Raw genomic sequence first — 21482 nt, forward strand, 5'->3', positions numbered from 1 at the left:
ACCCTTAATTAGCAAGGTCAGAGGGTTCGAAGAAAGAAACTTGGTTGGTCCAGATTCCCTTGATTTTTTTTTTTCAAGATAAATAATATTTAGGAAGTAAACGCTTGTTGGTAGCTCGTGGCAAACATCCCTTTCCAAGTTGTTAAGTGCCTTAAAAGGCGAAGATATTAAATTAGAATGAAGTGCAGAGGGGGAAAATCCAGGAGGAAACAGCTTAGAGGGAAAACTGAAGCAGATGGCCAGCAAAATAGATTCCAAATCCCTTATCAATGATCAGGGGTTTTAAAAAAACAAACACTGTTTTTGTTGAGATGATAAATTCACTGTGGCTGATCTGAGAGTTTAAAAAAAGAACTTACTGTAAAAGAAAAGCAGAACTCGGCTAAGCTGTCAGTTTCAGAAACATACAGGGTGAGGTTACCCATTCTGAGAAGGGGGAAAAAATAGCCTCAGAAAAACTTTGTTTATTTTTTCTTCCTTCCTTCATTTTTCTTTTCCCTTTCTTTTTTTCTTCCTTTCTTAATTTTTCTTTTCTTTCTCTCCTTTCTTTATTTTTTCTTTTTTTTGTATTCTTTCTTTTTTCTTAGTTTTATTTTTTCTTTTCTTCTTTCTTGTTTTCTTTCTTCCTTTCTCAATTTTTTTTCTTTCTTCTTCTCTTAGTTTTTCTTTTCTTTCTCATTTTCTTTTGTTCTCTTATTTCTTTGTCTTCCTTTTCTTTTTTCATAATTTTTCTTTTATTCTTTCTTTCTTGTTTTTTTCTTTTCTTTCTCCCTTTCTTAATTTTTCTTTGTTTTTCTCTTTCTCTTCTCTTTCTTTTTTATTCCTTTCTTTCTTAGTTTTTCTTCTTTCTTTTGTTTCCTTTCTTTTCTTTTTCTTTCCTTGTAGTTTTTCTTATTTTCTTCTTTTTTCTTTTATTCTTTTCTTCCTTGCTTTCTTAATTTTTTCTTTCTTCCTCTTTCTTCTTTAAATTTCTCTTCTTCCTTTCTTTTCCTTCTTTAAATTTTTTTCTTTCTTTAAATTTTTTTCTTTCTTTCTTTCTTTAAATTTTTTTCTTTCTTTCTTTCTTTAAATTTTTCTTCTTTCTTTCTTTCTTTAAATTTTTCTTCTTCCTTCCTTCCTTCCTTCCTTCCTTCCTTCCTTCCTTCCTTCCTTCCTTCCTTCCTTCCTTCCTTCTTTCTTTCTTTCTTTCTTTCTTTCTTTTCACCTGGTGAAGTTTTCCCGCCGTTCCATCGGCCAAAACCCAACGGAGCCAGGCCTGGCTGGGGAAGTAGGTTACCGAAAACCAAGAGAGCGAAAGAGAAACCAACCACTCCGTCCAACTCGCAGGATTCAACCCGGTTATGCGCAGGAAGCAACTCCCGCGCCTTTCAAAGCCTCCAAGCAGCGGAGCGGAGCCTTCCCAGCGAGTAGCTGTTTTGAAAAAAGCCCCCGCAGGGAAAGCCAGCGCTCGGGAGGGGGGGTTCCTCCTCTTTTAAGACCCCCAAGTCGATCCTGGGGCGATGGGATCCGCGAGGGGACTCGCTTCAAAGCGCGCCGCTTGAAAAAAAAAGCAGACCTCCCCGACCTTCAGGGCGCACGTGGGGAAGCGGATCCACTACCCGAACGCGCGTTAAAGGAACTTCTCCCAGCTCTCTCGGCAGTGGCTCGATCGATCCATGGATCAGTGAAGGGGAGCACGCAGGGTAGGAAAAGAGATCGACTGCGAGGGCTAGAGCTGTGACCGAGGAGGGGAAAGGGAGGGATCTGTTTCGAAAGAAGGGGGATCCGTTCCATGGAGGGTGGGGATCGGGAGAGGGATCCAGCCCACCACGGACTGGGCGGGATCCCTGGCTGGGACGGACGTTTCTGGACGCTCCGGGCACTTTGGCCACGCTCCCTTGCAAGGCAGCCGCCGGAGAGGTGGGGCTGGCCGGCCGGCTGGCTGTGAGACTCCCATCCTTCCAGCCGATCCGGGGGTTAAGCAGCCTCGGCGGGGAGGAAGGGATGCAGTAGCCGGCGCCGCTGCTCGGAGGTGGGTAGCTTCTCCGCCTTTGGGGAGCCTTTCCCCTGGGCGGACCCCCCCCCTTTCCTTCCTTCCTTCCTTCCTTTGGGGAGTTGGGTTGGGTTGGGTTGGGTTGGGTTGGGGGGGGTAAAGGAGGGGGAAGGAAGGGCGGGGGGCAGCGAGCCTCTGAGCACGTGCAGAGGGCTTTCTGCAGGCGCCCTCCTTTGTTCGTCCTTAACAAGAGCCGAGCCTTAGGATGCCCAAGGGATCGGGCGCACCTGGAAAGGCTGTGTGTGTTTGTGTGTGTGTGTGTGTTGGCGTCTGCAATATTTGGATTGGGAGGGGTCGCTTTTATTTTATTTATTAATTATTATTTACTATGTATTTATTATTGTTTATTGTTTGTTTATTATTTATTTATTGTGTTTATTGTTTGTTTATTATTTATTTATTATTTGATTATTTCTTTACTTATTTGTTTATTTTATTTATTAATTATTATTTACTATTTATTTATTTTAATTGTTTGTTGTTTGTTTGTTTGTTGTTTGTTTAGTGTGTGTTTATTTGTTTATTGTTTATTTGTTTACTTATTTGTTATTTATTTATTATTTGTTTATTATTTATTCATTTATTATTCATTATTCATTTATTATATATTCATTATTTATTTCTTTATTTATTTTGAAAAGTTTTTAAATTTTTTTTATTCTCTTACATACAAATTATAGGCAAACATTTGTATGGTTCTTCTTTACATTTATCATTCTTATACATTTGTTATTCCATTTAAAAGGTTACAATATACAATTTGGGTTGCTTTGTTTACTCATTTTTTCTTTCTTTTCTCCCTCCCTCCCTCCTCTACTTCCTTCCTTCCTCCTCTCCTTCCCCTTCCTTCTTCCCGTACCTCTCCCCTATGCCTACACTTCCTCTTCCCCTTCCTACCTTCTCTTTCTCTCCCTTCCGCCCTCCTCTCCTTCCTTCTTTCTTCCTCTTCCCCTTCCTACCTTCTTTCTTCCTCTTCCCCTTCCTACCTTCTCTCCTTCTCTTTCTCTCCCTTCCGCCCTCCTCTCCTTCCTTCTTTCTTCCTTTCCTCCTCTTATTTATTTATTATTTATTGAGTTATTTAGTTTGTCACTCATGTAAGAAGATAACAAGAATAAGAATACATGTGAATATGATCACGCAATGGGTACAAATAAATTGACTCGCTTTGCGTCCGTTTCAGAGCCACTGTTTTTTTTAAAAATTTAAAAAAACAGAAAAATAATATCGTGATATCAGCCTTTCCCAGAAATTAAACATCTGATTAATTTTATTTGCCCCTATAAAGCTAAGCCTTGGCTACGCCCAAGATTTAAAACGCTAGGAATCTGGGCATTTCTTTCCTTTAAATCCAAAAGGGGACTAATATAAGCTTTGCAAGACGCTAGTCCTCAAGAAAGGCTTTGTTTGTGTGTGGGGGGGAAACAAGTTTGAGAGAGGGGGGGGCTTCAGTTAATGAACCAAGAGTCTAATTGTTCTCTATATCATTTTGTGTCAATTGTGTCTTAACGCATCGTTTTGTTCCGGCGAAAACAATCTCTCGGCAAACTTCTGACATATTTGCACTTGTTGAGAAAAACCTCTCAACATCTTTATTTAATTTTTTTTTTTTTTTACTGCAAGGGAATCTGGAGTGTTTGTTTTTTTTTAAATCCGTGTTTTTTCTTTTTTTAAAAAAGCAAAGCTTGCCTTTTAAAGGGACTTTCTGTTTGTTTGGGAGCCCTTGGTAAACAATCTTATCCTACAAAGCATTTAGCTTGAAAGGTTTTCCCCGCCCAGCGCCTTCAATTCTCAGAAGGGTCAATAAATAATTTAGTCTATTGCTTAGTGGAATCGGATGGACTTTTCCATAATTGAGGCCCTTGCGTTGATGCATATTCAGTCGTGGTCAAAATTGTGGAAACCTTTTGGAAAAAGTATATTTTTTAGGTTTGATGGCTAATAACACTACTTTTTTTTTTGAGTAGTACCATAAAATTATATATCTATGGAGAGATAAAATTTAATCAAGAATGTAATGCAACCAAGTTTGTTTAATTATCTGTATTCTAGGAAAAAGCTCAATTATCTGTATTCTAGGAAAAGAGCCAAATATAGCCAGCAATAAAACCTAGTTAATACAAGCAATCATTCAATCTTGGTTTCACAAGCTGCAGAACTAAAAGACTTGGTTTACTCCATGGAAAATTGTGATAAGGCAGTAATTCATGCTAAAGGTTACCCAACTAAGTATTAACTGACACGGTGATAATCTTACAAATACAAATACAATAGCAGAGTTGGAAGGGACCTTGGAGGTCTTCTAGTCCAACCCCCTGCCTAGGCAGGAAACCCTACACCGTTTCAGACAAATGGCTATCCAACATCTTCTTAAAGGCTTCCAGTGTTAGTATATCTCATTTCTTTCCATGGTGATAATTTTTGTATATCTTGGGTTTTTTCCCTACGTGTTTCACTTTTCTTCTTTATAACTGCTACTCTAATAGCTAACCCTTCATAAAAGTTATTGCATTACCTTCTTGATTAAATTATCTTTCCATTGATGTATAATTTTATGGTACGACTCCAAAACAAAGTGGTGTTATTAACCATCAAACCTCAAAAATACTGTACACTTTTCCCAAAAAGTTCCCACAATTTTGGCTAGTACTGTATATGTTGTCTCTAAAGGATGCAAAAAAAGAAGAGGAAAATGAGATTTAAAAAAAAAATTAATTCCCAGATTTTGCAGACAGACTATTCTATCTTAAGGTCTAGAAACTTGATTTATTTCAATTCAACTTTGTGTACTTTACATCCTCCCCCCCCCCCCCCCCGGTCAATTTGGTTATTAGTAGGTTTCTGGAAACCCCAGAGTGTGCTTGATAAGATGCCGCTAGACATTTTCGGTGTAAAAATTGTTTACAATAAGGCGGGTCGAAGTCATCTCGAAATGCCTCTGCAGAAAATATTGCATAAAACAGCGCCGGCAGATTTGAGAACGTTCAGCAGAGAAATGTGTCGCATGGAAAGACAGTGGCGCAAGGGATGCGATGGCACGCATGCAAAGCCCTTGCAGCAAATGAATTGGGAAGAAATTCATAGATTCAGAAAGGTGGGGACGTTGGAAAGGACAGAGAGTTTGGGAGATTTAAAAGATCTGCTTTGCACACAGCGGGGGATCGGATCGGAGGAGGGTGGTGAAGTCATTTCCAACTCTGGGGTAGTTGAAAAAAAGAAGGGAAAAGCCGAGATGCACGTTTTATAAATAAATGAATCATCTCTCAGGAATCTCCTTTCAAACGATCTAGGACATCTGGTTTTCAAGCCCTTTTTGTTTTCTGCCTGGGATCCGTCCCCCCCTTACATTCTGCTTTTTTTTGGGACAGGGGAGGACAATATAATTTAATCTCTCCACCAAATAATCTATCTCTACCTACCTACCTATCTACAATCTATCCATCCCTCTTTATCTATCTATCTATCTATCTATCTATCTATCTATCTATCTATCTATCATATATCCATCCATCCCTATCTATCTATTCAGCTATCCATCTATCTACATAACTATGATCTATCTATCCATCCATCTATTAATCCCTCTCTACCATCCATCCATCCCCCCTCTCTCTACCTAACTACTATCTATCCATCTATCTATCCATCCATCACCCCCTCTCTCTCCCATTTATCTGTCATTCCATCTCTCTCTCTCCTATCTATCCATCCCTATCTGTCTACCTTCCTACCTACCTACCATCTATCCATCTATCTATCTATCCATCCATCCCTCTCTCTCTCTACCTACCATCTATCTATCTATACATCCATCACCCACTCTTTCTCCCATCCATCTGTCCATTCATCTCTCTCTCTCCTATATCCATCCCTATGTTATCTATTTATCTACCTTCCTACCTACCTAACTACCATCTATCCATCTATCTATCCATCCATCCCTCTCTCTCTACCTAACTACCATCTATCCATATATCTATCCATCCATCCCTCTCTCTCTCTACCTAACTACCATCTATCCATCCATCAATCCCCTCTCTCTCCCATCCCTCTGTCCATCCATCTCTCTCTCTCTCTCTCCTATCTATCCATCCCTATCTATTAATCTACCTACCTACCTACCTACCTACCTACCTACCATCTACCCATCTATCCATCCATCCCTCTCTCTACCATCCATCCATCCAACCAACCATCCTTCCATCCATATCTATTTATCTGTCTGTCTGTCTATACCAGTGGTAGTCAACCTGGTCCCTACCACCCACTAGTGGGCGTTCCAGCTTCCATGGTGGACGGTAGGGGTTTGCTGTAACTCTGCTTTATAAATTTTATAAAGTAAAGTTACTTCTCTACTTTAAAAATCACCATTACTGCGGAACCGGTGGGTGGTTAGAAAATTTTACTACTAACAGAGATACAAAAGTGGGCGGTAGGTATAAAAAGATTGACTATCCCTGGTCTATACCTACTATCCATCCATTCATCCACCTACTTACCTACCTACCTACCTACCTACCATCTTCAATGTATATTTATCTACCGACCATTCTTTCTCTATTTCTTAGAAAACAAATAGACATCATCAGTTGTGCTCAATCAATTCGGGAGGTCCCATTTTTCATCGGCCCTCCTTGTTTTAAAGAGAGAATCGGGAGCCTTTTTTTTTTTGCAAATTTTTATTTTATTTTTAAACATAAAAAAAAAAAAACATAAAAAAATCCTCATCTGTTACATACAGCATGACGTTTGGTTAGACGTGTTTTTGCATCCATATTCTCAATTACATATACAATCACTGATTTTCCATCTACTATAACTAAATACCTCACTTTCATTGTACAACGTATATTCAATTACGATTAATATTTTTTTTTCTTTTCAATGATCCCCAATTTCCTTACGTTCTTGATTGTCTGTTTAATAACAATATACCTTTATATAAACACTTATCCCATTCTGAATATTTTTACAATGTAAAAAAGTTTACCAACTATTTATATATCACTGTTTTCAATTGTATATCTAATCATCTATCGAGTATCAATTCGGGAGGTCCCATTTTTCGTCGGCCCTCCTTGTTTTAAAGAGAGAGTCGGGAGCCTTTTATCTACCTGCAAACTCCCAACGAGAATCTTACACAGCAGGATTAATTCTCCCCCCCTTCCCCGTTCTGTTTCACTGCAGGTTGGCATTGAGAAGTGCCAGGCTTGTGCCCAGAAATGCACTGCCCGCCAGAATTTTGGTCTAAGGAAAGCAACTATGATATCTATGTGGACTTCCTCTTACCCACCGGGATTTACCTGCCCCTGTCCGTTTCCTGCCATGCCAGCCTGGCCACCATCAAAGAGGTAAGGTCTTCGCGGCGGGAGTTTTCCCAGGCTACAGGTAGCCCTCGACTTACGAAAGTTCGTTTAGTGGCCATTCAAAGTGCGGCACTGCGAAAAAACGGAAGGGGCGACCCTTTTTCACGCTTACGACCGTTGCCGCCTCCCTCCTGCGGTCACGTGATCGAAACTCGGAGGCTGGGCAACAACGGTTGCAGCGTCACTGGATCCCCTTTTGTGACCACAATTGTGGTCGTAAGTCAAGGACCACCTCTGTCTTCTTAGTCTTTGGTGGGAAGGAAAAGAGACTCGTTTTCTTGTCTTTTTCCCGCAAGCAGATTTATGCCTTTGAGGATGCTGATGCTGGAATGAGTCAGTGCCTTGTAAGGCCATTAGAGAAGGGACTGGTTTATAAAGTGGAATTAGAATATCCTCTCTGGCGAAAAGGACCAGGGCTCCCCCCCCCCCCCCCGCCCACCTGAGGCCAGCTCAGGGATGGAGCCCATCAGCCTTGTCTTTTCACTGAAGTTGTGGGTGGGTGGGTGGATGGATAGACGGACGGACGGATGGACGGACAGACAGACAGACAGACAGATGATAGATAGATGATAGATAAATAAATAGATGATAGATAGATAGATAGATAGATAGATAGATAGATAGATAGATAGATAGATAGATAGATAGATAATTGATGGATAGATAGATAGATGATTGATGGATAGATAGAGATAATAGATAGATAGATAGATAGATAGATAGATAGATAGATAGATAGACAGACAGACAGATAGACAGATAGATAGAATGAATGATGATACATGATCAATAGCAATAGCAGTTAGACTTATATACCGCTTCATAGGGCTTTCAGCCCTCTCTAAGTGGTTTACAGAGTCAGCATATCGCCCCCCACAGTCTGGGTCCTCATTTCACCCACCTCGGAAGGATGGAAGGCTGAGTCAGCTTTGAGCCGGTGAGATTTGAACCGCTGAACTGCTGCTAACAGTCAGCTGAAGTGGCTGCAGTACTGCACTCTAACCACTGCACCACCTAGATAGATAGATAGATAGATAGATAGATAGATAGATAGATAGATAGATAGATAGATAGATAGATAGATAGACAGACAGACAGACAGACAGACAGACAGACAGACAGATGATTGATGGATGGATAGAGATAATGGATGGATGGATGGATGGATGGATAGATAAATAAATAGATAGTTAGATGATGGATGGATGGATGGATGGATGATTGATGGCTAGATAGAGATAATAGATGGATGGACGGACGGACGGATGGATGGATGGATAGATGATTGATAGATGATGATGATGATGAAACATAAATAGACAGATAGATAGATAGAGGGATGCATGCTGTGGTGGCACAATGGTTAGAATGTGGTATTACAGGCTAACTGCCCACTGCCAGGAGTTCGATCCTGACCAGCTCAAGGTTGACTTAGCCTTCCATCCTTCCGAGGTGTGTAAAATGAGGACCCAGATTGCCTGTGGGCAAGTGATGCTGACTCTGTCAACTACTTAGAGAGATGCTGTCAAGCCCTGTGAAGCGGTATATAAGAAGTCTAAGGACTGTTGCTATCTTCCTTCCAGCTGGTCTGGCACCATGCCCAGTTTGAGCCCTTCTTCCAGATGCTCAGCACCCCAGACGCCTACGTCTTCACCTGCATCAACCAAGCCGCAGAGCTGCAGGAGCTGGAGGACGAGCAGAGGCGCCTCTGTGACGTCCAGCCTTTCGTCCCAGTCTTGCGCCTGGTGGCCCGTGAGGGGGACCGGGCGAAGAAGCTGCTCAATTCCCAGATTAGCCTCCTGATTGGCAAAGGTTGGTGGAAGGGTACCTGGGCAAGGGGTTGAAAGCTTGTATACACACACACACACACACACACACACACACACACACACTGCATTTGTGCTAACAAAGGCAACATAAAAAATGGCTTTCTGCCTGGATGGCTCCTAGGGTGAGCCAAAAGACAGAAAAGGGAAGCAATATGCTCCCTCCCATATTTGGGCATACCAGGGGTTGTGACACAATACATATACATATACATACACACACACACACACACACACATATAGATACATACATGCATACATACTGTATTTTTCGGGGTATAAGATGCTCCAAAGTATAAGACATACCAAGCTTTTGGGGAGGAAAACAAGGGGAAAAATTCTGCCTCTGCCTCCCAGCAATTTGCCTCCTTGCAACAAACAGCAAACAGTACAGACCATATACACTGTTTGTGGTGTTACATTTCAGACTATACTTGTACAGATGCTGTTAAAATCAAGGTGCTAAGCTTCTTCCTTTTGTTAAACTGTCTAGAACAATAATAAAGCAGTCTTTAAAAAAATAAGTCTAATCATTTGAACATTCTATAGGCCTTTAGAGTTACTGACTTACCTCCTTGCAGCAAACGGCAAACAGCCTGATTAGCACAAGAAAAAAAAATCTGCTTCTGCCTCCCAGCAATTTGCCTCCTTGCAGCAAACAGCAAATGTCAGTTTCAGCAGGGGCCTCCCGATGATCAGCTGTTTCAGGCTGCAGGGATTGCCATAGCCTATTGCAGCCTCCCGCAAGTTCCATTTTCCACGTTTGCTGCAAGGAGGTAAATGCAGGGAGGCAGAGGCCAAAGGATGGGGGACGGTGGGTGGGTGGAGCTACATTCCGTGTATAAGACGCACCCAAATTTTCATCCTCTTTTAGGGGGGGGAAAGGTGCATCTGATACTCTGAAAAATATGGTATCTATGTCTCTGAAAAATAGCCCAGCTGCTCTTTTTTCATTGCTGTGATTTTAGTCCTTGTTTTTATTTATTAATGTATATTAAAAGTACTGATAGAAAAGAATATAGTGGGGTTGAGCTGTGGGGTCCCTGGTGCTTTCTGAGCTTGGTGGTTTTCTGGTAGACGTTTCATGGCCCAACTAGGTAACATCATCAATGCTAGAAGGAAGTGGGGTTGTGAATAGGAGAAAGGAGTGGGGCAGGAGGAGGAGGAGAACTGTGGGGTCCTTGATGCTCTCTGAGCTTGATGGTTTTCTTGCAGACGTTTCATTACCCAACGAGGTAACATCATCAGCTTTTGCCTCCCTCCTCGAATGGTATGGTTGTTGTGTGCTTTTAAATTGTGTATTGTTTTGTTTGTCTTTTTATCCCTTATCTGTATCCCCTTCCCTGACTTGGATTGTGAGCCGCCCTGAGTCCCCTTCGGGGAAAAGGGCGGCATATAAGTGCAATAAATTCAATTCAATTGAATCAGGGCAAACCCCGCTCCCTTCTAGCGCTGATGTTGTTACCTAGCTGGGTAATGAAACGTCTGCTGGGAAAACCACCAAGCTCAGAGAGCACCAAGTACCCCACAGTATAATCAGAATAATTAAGAGAAGGCAGACAGTATTATTGACAATCATAGCCCATAAAGATCAATCAGGAAAGCGGCTGAAAAACCTAAAATCTCGGGGCCGCTAACAAAACCTTTCCTGCCAACTGGAAGGGACCAAGGCAGCAGAAGTGAGATTTCCAGAGATGGTATTCAGCCGGTTCGGACGCCGTCTTATTTAGGCATGTTTTTGAGGCCGGACCCATGCATGGAAGGCGTTCGCGCAAGCAAAGCACATGGACAGAAAGCTGGCGCATGTGTGGAAGGGGCATGTGTGCGGCAAACCAGTAGTAACTAAATGTGAAACCCAGCTGGAAATTTCTTTGCAGCTTTCTATAAAGGTTTGTCCGAATTCCTAAGACTCGTAGTCAAACCGTTTCTTGTGTGTGACTTCCGGCCCCAGGGAATCCTCCATGCATTCAAGAGGACCAGAAACTTAGGCCTGTGAAGGGTTACGAAAAGCCTACCTTGTCGAGGGAGGAGATCTGAGGCGGTAGGTAGACGGACCGAGTTCTCCCTGCCAGTTTTTTAGAAGCTCCTCCTGTTCTCTGTCTAGGTTTGCACGAGTTTGATTCCTTGGCCGACCCCGAGGTGGACGACTTCCGGGTCCAAATGAAAGATTACTGCGAGCAGAGAGCGGCTCAGCGCCAGCGGCTCAGCTGGAAGGAGTGGATGGAGTACAGTTTCCCAGTTCAACTGGAGACCGCCCTGAGTGGGCTCGGGAGGAGACGGAGTCTGCCCATTCCCGGGAAGACCATTTTTGTCAACGTCAAATTTCAATCCGGAGGGGTAAATACGCAGGCTTCCGGAGTCTCTGTAGAGAAAGAGAGGTGTCGTAGTGTGTGGAAAAGTGCAAAGATTTGTGTGTGTGTGTGTGTGTGTGTGTGTGTGTGTGTGTGTGTGTGTCCTAGATCGTGGACAGACAAAGGGAGAAACTAAGAATGCTCTTGCTAATGTGTAAAATCTCAAATGCATCTTTCTTTCTTTCTTTCTTTCTTCTTTCTTTCTTCCTTTCTTTTTCTTTCTTTCTTGTCTTTCTTTTTCTTTCTTCCTTATTTTTTCTTTCTTTTCTTTCTTTCCTTCCTCCCTACACCCTCTCTATCCTCCCTCCCTTTCTTTCTCCTTTCTTCCTTCATTACTTCCTTCCTTCTTCCTCCCTCCCCCTTTCTTTTCCTTCCCTTCCCTCTACTATCCTTCCTTCCTCCTACCTGTTTCCTTCCTTCCTCCTTTCCCTTCCCTCCCTTCCCCTCCCTTCCATCTTTCCTTTTCCTTCCTTCCCTTCCGTCTATCCTTCCTTCCTCCTCCGTTTCCTTCCTTCCTCCTTTTCCTTCCCTTCCTTCCCTTTCATCTTTCCTTTTTCTTCTCTTCCTTCCCTTTCATCTTTCCTTTCCCTTCCTTCCCTTCCCTCTATCATCCTTCCTTCCTCCTCCATCTGTTTCCTTCCTTCCTTTCTCCTCTCGCTCCCTCCCTTTCTCCTTCCTTCCTACGTTGCTTTCTTCCTCCTTCCCCCTTCCCTCTACCAGCCTTCCTTCCTCCTCCCTCTGTTTCCTTCCTTCCTCCTTTCCTTTCCTTCCCTTCTCTTCCCTTTTTCATATTCCTTAACCTCCCATCTTCCTCAGAATCCTGGCTGGTTTGCAAAGACCTAATTTTTTTTTTAGAGGAGAGGGGGAGAGACACGGGGGCTGAACCAATGCAAAATACAGGTAGTCTTCAACTTACAACCATAATTAAGCCCAGCATTTATGTTGCAAAACGAGACGTTCAGTTAAGTGAGTTTTGCCCCATTTTACCACCTTCCTTGCCACAGTTGTTAAGTGAATCCACCTTCCCCATTGACTCGGCTTGTCAGAAGGTCGCAAAAAGGGGACACCGCGACCGTCGTAAACACGGATCCGTTGTCAAGGATCCAAATGTTGAGGGGGAATGCCGCAACGGTCGTGACGCGCGGCAAACAGCCGTACGTCGCTTTTTCCTCGCTGCTGTAAGTCCCAACAGTCGCTAAACGAACGGTTATACGTTGAGAACTGCCTTGATCGACGACGAAGCCGCGGAGACGGACGGAAAAATTAAACCTTTTGCCTTTCGATTTATTTTTCCCCCCCGGATGGGCAGGAGAGCTTCACTTTCCAGGTTTCCCTGAAGGAATTCCCCATCACTCTGATGAGCTACGCCGTCAAGAAACAGGCCACCATTTTCCGCCACCAAAAAGTGAGCCCCGTGGACGAGTACACCTTGCAGGTGAACGGGAAACACGAGTACATCTACGGGGAGTATCCCCTTTATCAGTTCCAGGTATGTCTTCTTGTGGCCCGCCAGTGTCAGTAGATTCGGACAGTGAGAAGGTTGAGGAGGAAGATGGGCCAGTCCTGGAGTCTGGGGAAGGCTCTGATGAGGGCTCTGTGTCGGAGGCAGAGAGGAGGCCAGGGCCGTATGCCAGTTATCAATTGCCTTCGGAGTCGGAGATCAGTGAGGCAGAAGAACAGCTGGAGCCTGTTCCCAGTGTGAGTTGCCAGACGAAGGAAAGAGCTAAGGAACAGGGGTCAACTTGGGAGGAAGGCCACAGGAGGACGGTGAATGGCCCCACCCAGAGGGAATAAAAGAGGAGCCAAAGGGGAGTGGAGTTTGCAGGAGACCCTTAGTTCGCTTCATTGGCCAGATTCCTGGCCAAGTTTTACAGATATCGGCCTGGCAGCTCTCCAAGCCAGATAAGGCCTGTGACTGTAAATCCTCCCTTGAAAGAATTTGCTGGGTGGGAATGAGCAGAATTTACAGTCTATTAATAAAAGGGGTTTTTTGTTGGGACCAGGAGTTTGCTTCCTGCTCTCGGGATGCCTAGGTCAGGACAATCAGCAAAGGCGAAAACAGAGGACAAGGCCAAACAATATGAGTCCATATGCCAACTCAAGTGGCATGTGAGAACTTCCGAGAACTTGTGCGTCTCATCACATTTGGCCAGAGAAGTATTCTGTCATTATTATCTGAAAGATATTGGCCTGGCCACTCTCCAAGCCTGATAAATGTCGGTGGTTGTGAACTGCCTTGAAAGACTGCGGTTGAGGAAAGACTTGGCTGGAGAGGAATTCAGTGTAAATTAAATAAAAGGGGTTTATCGGGATGAGGACTCGGCTTCGTGCTGCTGGGGAAGCCCAGATCAGAAATATGTCTTTCCCTCCTTTTGCTAAGCAAACACAACCAGTGGAGGCAGGGTGATATAATACAAATTCGGATACTTTTAAGGTGGGTGGACTTCAACTCCCAGAATCCCCCAGGCAGCAAAGCAAAGCTGGTTGAGGAATTCTGGGAGTTGAAGTCCCTCCCACTCTTCTTAAAATGGCTGAAAAACACTGCTTCAAATAATTGGTGTGTCCATATGTAGCCTCGGTTGCAGTTTAGACTTTGAGCCCCAAACTGGCATGCTAGTCCTCATGAATCCCAAGGAATTTCAAGGCAGAGATGAGGAAGGAACTAAAACGACTACCTAAACCTGTTCACCTTTGGAAGTCGCGCCTCAGTCCTTTTTGGCTATTTAAGGCGAACGGTGTGCCTATGTGCCCCCTTTCCTTCACAGGGGCTAGAACCTTGAGGTCGGTTTTAAACTTAGTCCAAGTTCTTAGGATTCGGCTCCAGGGATTTGAGCCTGGTTTCATTTTGTTCCCAATTTCGCTGACCCGTTTAGCGTTTGAAATTTGGCTCCGGGTGTTAATGGGGTCTCTTTTTTTTTCCCCCTCAGTACATCCGTCAGTGCCTCCACCAGCGTTTCGTGCCACACCTCATTATGGTCCACAGATCCTCTCTTCTGAGTTTGCGGGAAGAACAGAGCAACGGGCTTGGGCATCCCCCCAAAACAGCCCCCAAATTGTCTCCGGGCCGTAAGCAGAAGGTAACCTATAGGAGTCCTAGTGGACAACCATTTAAATAGGAGCCAGCCATGTGCAGTAGCTGCCAAAAAAGCCAACACAGTTCTAGGCTGCATCAACAGAGGGATAGAATCAAGATCACGTGAAGCGTTAATACCACTTTATAAGGCCTTGGGAAGGCCACACTTGGAATATGGCATTCAGTTTTGGTCACCACGATGTAGAAAAGATGTGGAGACTCTAGAAAGAGTGCAGAGAAGAGCATCAAAGATGATCAGGGGACTGGAGGCTAAAAAATAGGAAGAACAGTTGCAGGAACTGGGTATGTCTAGTTTGATGAAAAGAAGGACTAGGGGAGGCATGATAGCAGTCTTCCAATATCTCAGGGGCTGCCCCCAAAGAAGAGGGAGTCAAGCTATTCTCCAAGGCACCTAAGGGTAGGACAAGAAGCAATGGGTGGAAACTAATCAAGGAGAGAAGCAACTTAGAACTGAGAAATTTCCTGACAGTTAGAACAATTAATCAATGGAACAGAAGTTGCCTCCAGAAGTTGCCCCAACACTGGAAGTCTTTAAGAAGAAGCTTTGTCTGAAGAGGTGTAGGATTTCCTGCCTAGGCAGGGGGTTGGACTAGAAGACCCCCAAGGTCCCTTCCAACTTTGCTATTGTATTGTATTGTATAATGTTCCTTTTTCACCACAGATGATTTTTTTTTCAAATTCAGAAAAGAAGTATTGGGGGGGACACACACACGAACGATAGCAGTGTTCCAGTATTTGAGGGGCTGCCCCAAAGAGAATAGGGGGTCAACCTATTCTCCAAAGCACCTGAAGGCAGGACAAGAAACCGGATGGAAGGGAGGAATAAGAGTAGGGGGCAAGAAGAAGAAGAAGAAGAGAGGAGGAGTGGGGGGGAAGGAGGGGAAGAAGAAAAGAGGAAGGAGAGGAGGAAAGAAGAAGGCAGAGAAGGGAGGTTGGGAAGAAGGAAGGAGCAGGGTTCGTGCCAAATAAGATGGGAGATATGGGGTGGCAAGAAAGTGATCCCAATTGTGTTTTTTATATTCATAAGCGGATGGTGATAAATGCTAGAAGTCAACAGATAAACGTTAATAGTATGTACGAGAATGTGTATTTGTGAATGTATATGGAAGGAAAAAAATAAAACTTAAAAAGAAAATAATCAGGGAGAGAAGGAAGCGACCTGGAATTAAGATGTGCATGGGGAACCTTTACCTTACCTATATATCCTTTGGGGGCCAAATGTCAAAATTAGCCATGAAATCCAACTTCACTCTCTCTCTCTCCTCCTTGTTGTTCCTCTGCTTAGCTGACCTGTGTATCTCTGTGGTCTCTGGAGCAGCTGTATTCGATCGAACTCTTGCATTGCAGCAAGGTGAACGCCGACGAAGGAATGAAAGTAAGTCACCTTAAGCCAAATATTTTCTCTCTCTCTTGTGCCATTTCCCCCCCCCCCCAAAGTGGCTGATGGAGGTCAACGGCTCTGACAGATGTGCAGGTTGTTTCTCTTGCAGGATTTATGGGACAGAAGCAATCTTGTTTTTTAAAAAAATTCACATTAACCTTTAAGAGTATTTTCCACCTCTCTTTTGGGACAATAAAGATATAATGCCTGTGGTTAGTTCTCTCTCTGTCTCTTTTTCTCTCTTTCTCTTGCTCACTCTTTCTGTGTGTGTGTGTGTGTGTCTGTCTGTCTGTCTGTCTCTGTCTTTCTCTTTCTCTCTGTCTCTATCTTTCTCCCTGTGTCTGTCTCTCTCTCTCTCTCTTGCTCGCTCTGTCTCTCTCTCTCTGTCTCTGTCTCTCTCCCTGTGTGTCTGTCTCTGTGTGTCTCTGTCTCTGTCTGTCTGTCTGTCTGTCTCTTTTTCCTATCTCTCCCTCCCTCCCTCTCTCTCTCTTGCTTGCTGTCTGTCTCTCTATCTCTCTGTGTCTCTGTCTCTCTCTGTCTGTCTCTCTCCCTGTGTCTGTCTCTGTCTCTCTCTGTGTATCTCTCTCTGTCTCTGTCTGTCTCTGTGTCTCTCTTTCTCTGTCTGTCTCTTTTTCCTCTCTCTCGCTCACTCTGTGTGTGTGTATATCTGTCTGTCTCTGTCTGTCTTTCTCTTTCTCTCTGTTTGTATCTCTCTCCCTGTATCTCTCTTTCTCTCTCTCTCTCTTGCTTGCTCTCTCTCTCTCTGTCTTTCTCTCTGTCTCTGTCTCTGTCTCTCTCCCTGTGTGTCTCTGTCTCTCTGTGTGTCTCTGTCTTTGTCTCTCTGTGTGTCTCTGTCTGTCTGTGTCTCTTTTTCCTCTCTCTCTCTCTCTCTCTCTCCCTCCCTCCCTCTCTCTCTCTCTCTCTCTCTCTCCTATTCTTCTTTCGGCTAGACGTTCTCTGTGGCTTCCCACTCGAGATTTGTTTACGACTTGCATTGAACCAAACCTGCAATCTTCAAGCTCAAAATCTTGCAACGGGTGGCGGTTGTTGTTGTTTTTTTGCTTTTTCTTTTCGGAAACTCGTTCATTCAAACATTCGGCGGTCTCACTACAGGAAGTGAGGGCGGCAGTGTTGATTAGCCAGAAATGAACTTCTTAGAAACTGTTTATGGTGTGTGTGTGTGTGCGTATGTGTGTGTTTTTTTTTTTTTAAATGTTTTCCTTCCTTTCCACTTACGCTAAAATGCAGCTTTTTGCAAGTAATTTTCTTTTTTTTTAAAAAGGTGAACGTCTCTTGGCTTTATAGTTCTAGGAGTTTTGTTTTGTTTTTTTAAATGGAGAAATTAGAGGGTAGGAGGAAACACGGAACCCGCAAAAAATATTTTTTTTTGGAATTGCTTCTTTTTTTTTTGCACATCGTGATTTCCTTCCTGAATTTACTAGTGCAAATTTCCAAATTGCGTTGACCAAAATTGGAGTCTGTTGCTTCAGGTTTATTATGTGACTGGGGTTATTATAGATTATTTATAATATAACTAGCGGATAACCCAGCATTGCCCGGATATTTATTTATAAATGTCCGGATCAAACGTAATTTCTAACGTTGGATTTTCCCCCTTCCCAGATGGAGCCCCCTTGTGTAGTACTGTCAAGCCGTTACTGTGGCAACCCCACTGTGCTGTACACTAGAAGCCATTTTACGGCAGTAGAGTAGAAGCCCTTTTGAAGGCACAACAGGCTGTATCTTAACAGAACACACACCTCAAGGGATGTTATAGGGGTGTCTTGCCCCCATAGTATTTATTTCCAGAGAGTAAGTCATATGTATATAGTGTAGATTATAAAATAAAACAAGACATTATCCTAAAAGTAGTAAGGAGATTAAAGCAAGTATATTGTCATGTCTAATCTCTAGAAAAAAGGGGTGTCAAAAGAGCTATCTTGGTCTAGTGATTAAAGCACCAAGGTAGAAAGTGGGAGACCAAGAGTTCTCTCCGGCCAGCCCACCTTACAGGGTTGTTGTTGGGGGGAGTGAAAACAGGAGGAGGAAGGAGTATGGCGTCCTTGAGTTATTTGTAAAAGTAATAAAGGCGGGATATAGGTAAATAATTCAGTACAGAGGATCCTCGGCTTACCGCCAACATGTTCTGCTCGGAGCGGAAAACAGTTGTTTAAATGAGTTTTGACTCATTCTGCGAACTCTCTTGCCACCTTTGTTAAGTGAGTTGCTGCAACCGTTAAGTTAGTTCATTCACAGGGTTGTTAAGTGAATCGGACTTGGCTTGTCAGACAGTCGCCCAAGAGGGTATTACTGAAACCATCGTGTGAGCCCGTTGCCAAGTGTCCGAATTTGGATAGCAATAGCAATAGCAGTTAGACTTATATACCACTTCATAGGGCTTTCAGCCCTCTCTAAGCGGTTTACAGCGTCAGCATATCGCCCCCAAAGTCTGCGTCCTCATTTCACCATCCTCGGAAGGATGGAAGGCTGAGTCAACCCTGAGCCGGTGAGATTTGAACCGCTGAACTGCAGATAGCAGTCAGCTGAAGTGGCCTGCAGTACTGCACTCTAACCACTGCGCCACCTTGGCTCTTTGTAGCAATAGCAGTGAGACTTATATACTGCTTCATAGGGCTTTCAGCCCTCTCTAAGCGGTTTACAGAGTCAGCATATTGCCCCCAATAACAATCTGGGTCCTCATTTTACCCACCTCGGAAGGATGGAAGGCTGAGTCAACCTTGAGCCGGTAAGATTTGAACCACTGAACTGCAGATAACAGTCAGCTGAAGTGGCCTGCAGTACTGCACTCTAACCACTGCACTACCTCGGCTCCTAGGGTATTGCTGAAACTGTGGTGTGAGTCCGTTGCCAAGTGTCCGAATTTTGATCATGCCACCGGGGGGGGGGGGGGGGGAATGCTGCAACGGTTATAAGTATGAAAAAAATGATTTTTTCCAGTGCTGTTGTAACTTTGAATGGTCACTAAATAAGAGTTAAGGTCTACTTGTAACAGCGAGCGTGTTTGTCCGAGGGATTTTTTCAATCTCACAGCCACGAGGACTAGAAACGTGGCACGAGAGCTTTGCAAACAGACATCCTGCCTTTGCCCATGAATTGGAGACTTCCTGCTTTCCATCAGCAGATCGTGTGGCTGTTCATTTTGGGGGTGTGTGTGAAAGGGTGGCTAACACGCTCCTTTGTCCGTTTATCTCCCCCCCCCCCCAGTTGATTGTGCAAGCGGGCCTTTACCACGGGCACGAAATGCTGTGCAAGATGATGACCAGCGCCGAAGCCAACGTTTGCTCCGAGCCCGCGTGGGATCAGACGTTAAAATTTGACATCCAGGTCTGCGACTTGCCCCGGATGGCTCGGCTCTGCCTGGCTCTCTACTCGGTAGTGGAAAAAGCCAAAAAGGCCAGGTCCACCAAGAAGAAATCCAAAAAAGCGGTAAGTCCTTTGCACAGTGGTGGGTTTCAAAATATTTTAGAACCTTTTCTGTAGGTGTGGCCTGCTTTGTAGTAGTGGCTTGTTGGCCATGTGACCAGATGGGAGTGGCTTGCCAGCCATGTGACTGGGTGGGCGTGGCCTACTTGTAAAATGTGGTGAAACTCACTTAACAACGCTCTTGCTTAGCAACCAAAATGTTGGCTCAGAAACTGGCATTTGAAGCACGCAAGTCTTAAAGCTGTCAAGTTACAAAACCCTTGCACCCCTAACCCTCTAGGAAAAAAAAAACCAGGGGTGTTCAAACGTGACAGCTTTAAGACTTGTGGACTTCAACTCCCAGAATTCCTCCTCCAGTCATGTTGGCTCAGAAACTCTGGAATTGAAGTGTGCAAGTCTTAAAGCTGTCAAGTTACAAAACCCTTGCACCCCTAACTCTTTAGGAAAAAAAACCCCTCAGGGGTGTTCAAACTTGACAGTTTTAAGACTTGTGGACTTCAACTCCCAGAATTCCTCCTCTCGCTCTTCATCTTGATGATGTGCGTATGGGCGGGGAGACGGAGCTGGAACCGGTTCTAAACGGCACTGTAGATTTGTGGAACCTCTTCTATAGAAGAGGTCAGAACTGGCAGGAACCCATCCCTGGTCCTTTGCTAAAGCAAGGTGGCACCATCCTTTGCCAGCAAAACAACAACAACAACAACAACAAAACCACAGCCAGTTTCAGTCAAATGAGAACTATGATATGTTGAAAATAAGACTCATTAAGACATTTGATATGAATGTTAAGTAATGACTGTGAAAGAGATGCCCGAAAGCTAATGATAACCAATTGACACACTTTCTACAAGATGTAAGATGATTATTTTGTGTGTGTGTTGTTTGTTTAATACAAATTAAAAAAAATTGTAAAAAAAAAAACCCGCAGCCAAGAAATGCAGCTTTGGGAAGTTGTCTCCAAAATGTGCAGCAATCAAAACTTGCAAATTGGGGGTGTAAAACACAACTCTTGCCTGCACTGGGTGGCGATTTGAGAATCCTGCAAGATAGAAATTCGGCCAGGGAAGAGAATGGTTGCATTGGGGGCGGGAGTCTCTGATCTTTCCAACCTCAGGGACCACTAAATTCATAATTTTAAATCTGGCGGACCACTAATATGATCTGCCTAATGGCCGGCTGGGTGGGCGTGGCTAAGTGGTCATGTGACTGAGTGGGTGTGGCCAACTCGATGTCACTCACGTCGAAGGGCGCCTTGCCAGCCACTACATGCTGCTCCTCGCCTGCCCGCCCGGGCTCCTTAGGGCCCCAACAGGAAGCAGTTGCTGGAGCTAAGCAGCCACCAGGAAGAAGAGTTGGCAAAACAGCTCAGTTCAAATTGGATCTGACCGAGAAGGAGGCTCAGCAGAAGCATCTCACTGAGGACTAGGAGCATAGGCTTTCCAAGCAGAGGGAAGACCTGCGGGAGTGCAAGGCCAGGTTACCGGCGCCTGGAAGCTCAGCAGGCTGAGATGGTCAGCCAGTTCCAGGCCAGGATGCAGCCCCACTGGAATGAGGCCCTCCGGCTCTTTGCCACCAGCGGTGCTTCCCTCCAGCCTTCGCCCAAAGCCCCCCACCAGGAGGCTGAAGCAGACCCCAAGTCAGAATTTCTGCCCCCCCCAAAAAGACCCCGAAGGGGGAGACTCTCTGCAGCAACACAAGCCTTCATTGCACGTATCCGTCCCAGGGGCCGAAGTTTGAGGACCCCCGATTTAGTGCAATATGAAAAATGCAAATAATTTTTCTGCAGACCACCAAAATTTTCTCACGGACCACCAGTGGGGAATGATGGCAGATTCGGGATTTTAAAAAATTAACCCTCGTGCAAAACGGGAAGAGTTTTTCTCGCGCACCCGTCTGCAAGAGAATAAGTCGGCTTAGAAGGCTTTACAAGGGATGCAGACCAGCGTTTGAAGGGTTTAAACATTCATCTCGCAAACCCTGAATTGGAAGAA

The 21482-nt window shown here is 44.3% G+C and overlaps 1 protein-coding gene across 3 annotated transcripts in view; it reads left to right on the plus strand.

Moving 5' to 3' along the window:
• The first annotated feature begins 1181 nt into the window (after nt 1–1181).
• Nucleotides 1182–21482, plus strand: part of PIK3CD (phosphatidylinositol-4,5-bisphosphate 3-kinase catalytic subunit delta) — a 48399-nt gene continuing 28098 nt past the window's right edge. For 2 of the 3 annotated variants that reach the window (XM_032232289.1, XM_032232291.1), the window contains exons 1-8: nt 1877–2011; nt 7217–7380; nt 8979–9207; nt 11326–11558; nt 12882–13061; nt 14500–14649; nt 15952–16041; nt 19273–19494. In XM_032232289.1, coding sequence (XP_032088180.1) covers nt 7252–7380; nt 8979–9207; nt 11326–11558; nt 12882–13061; nt 14500–14649; nt 15952–16041; nt 19273–19494 — 1233 coding nt within the window. In that variant the 5' untranslated portion in view covers nt 1877–2011; nt 7217–7251. Of the gene's footprint in view, nt 1683–1876; nt 2012–7216; nt 7381–8978; nt 9208–11325; nt 11559–12881; nt 13062–14499; nt 14650–15951; nt 16042–19272; nt 19495–21482 lie in introns of those variants that run through there. The other variant, XM_032232290.1, reaches the window with a different exon arrangement.

The sequence above is a fragment of the Thamnophis elegans genome, chromosome 15 (genome assembly GCF_009769535.1).
Source record: "Thamnophis elegans isolate rThaEle1 chromosome 15, rThaEle1.pri, whole genome shotgun sequence".
NCBI lineage: Eukaryota > Metazoa > Chordata > Lepidosauria > Squamata > Colubridae > Thamnophis > Thamnophis elegans.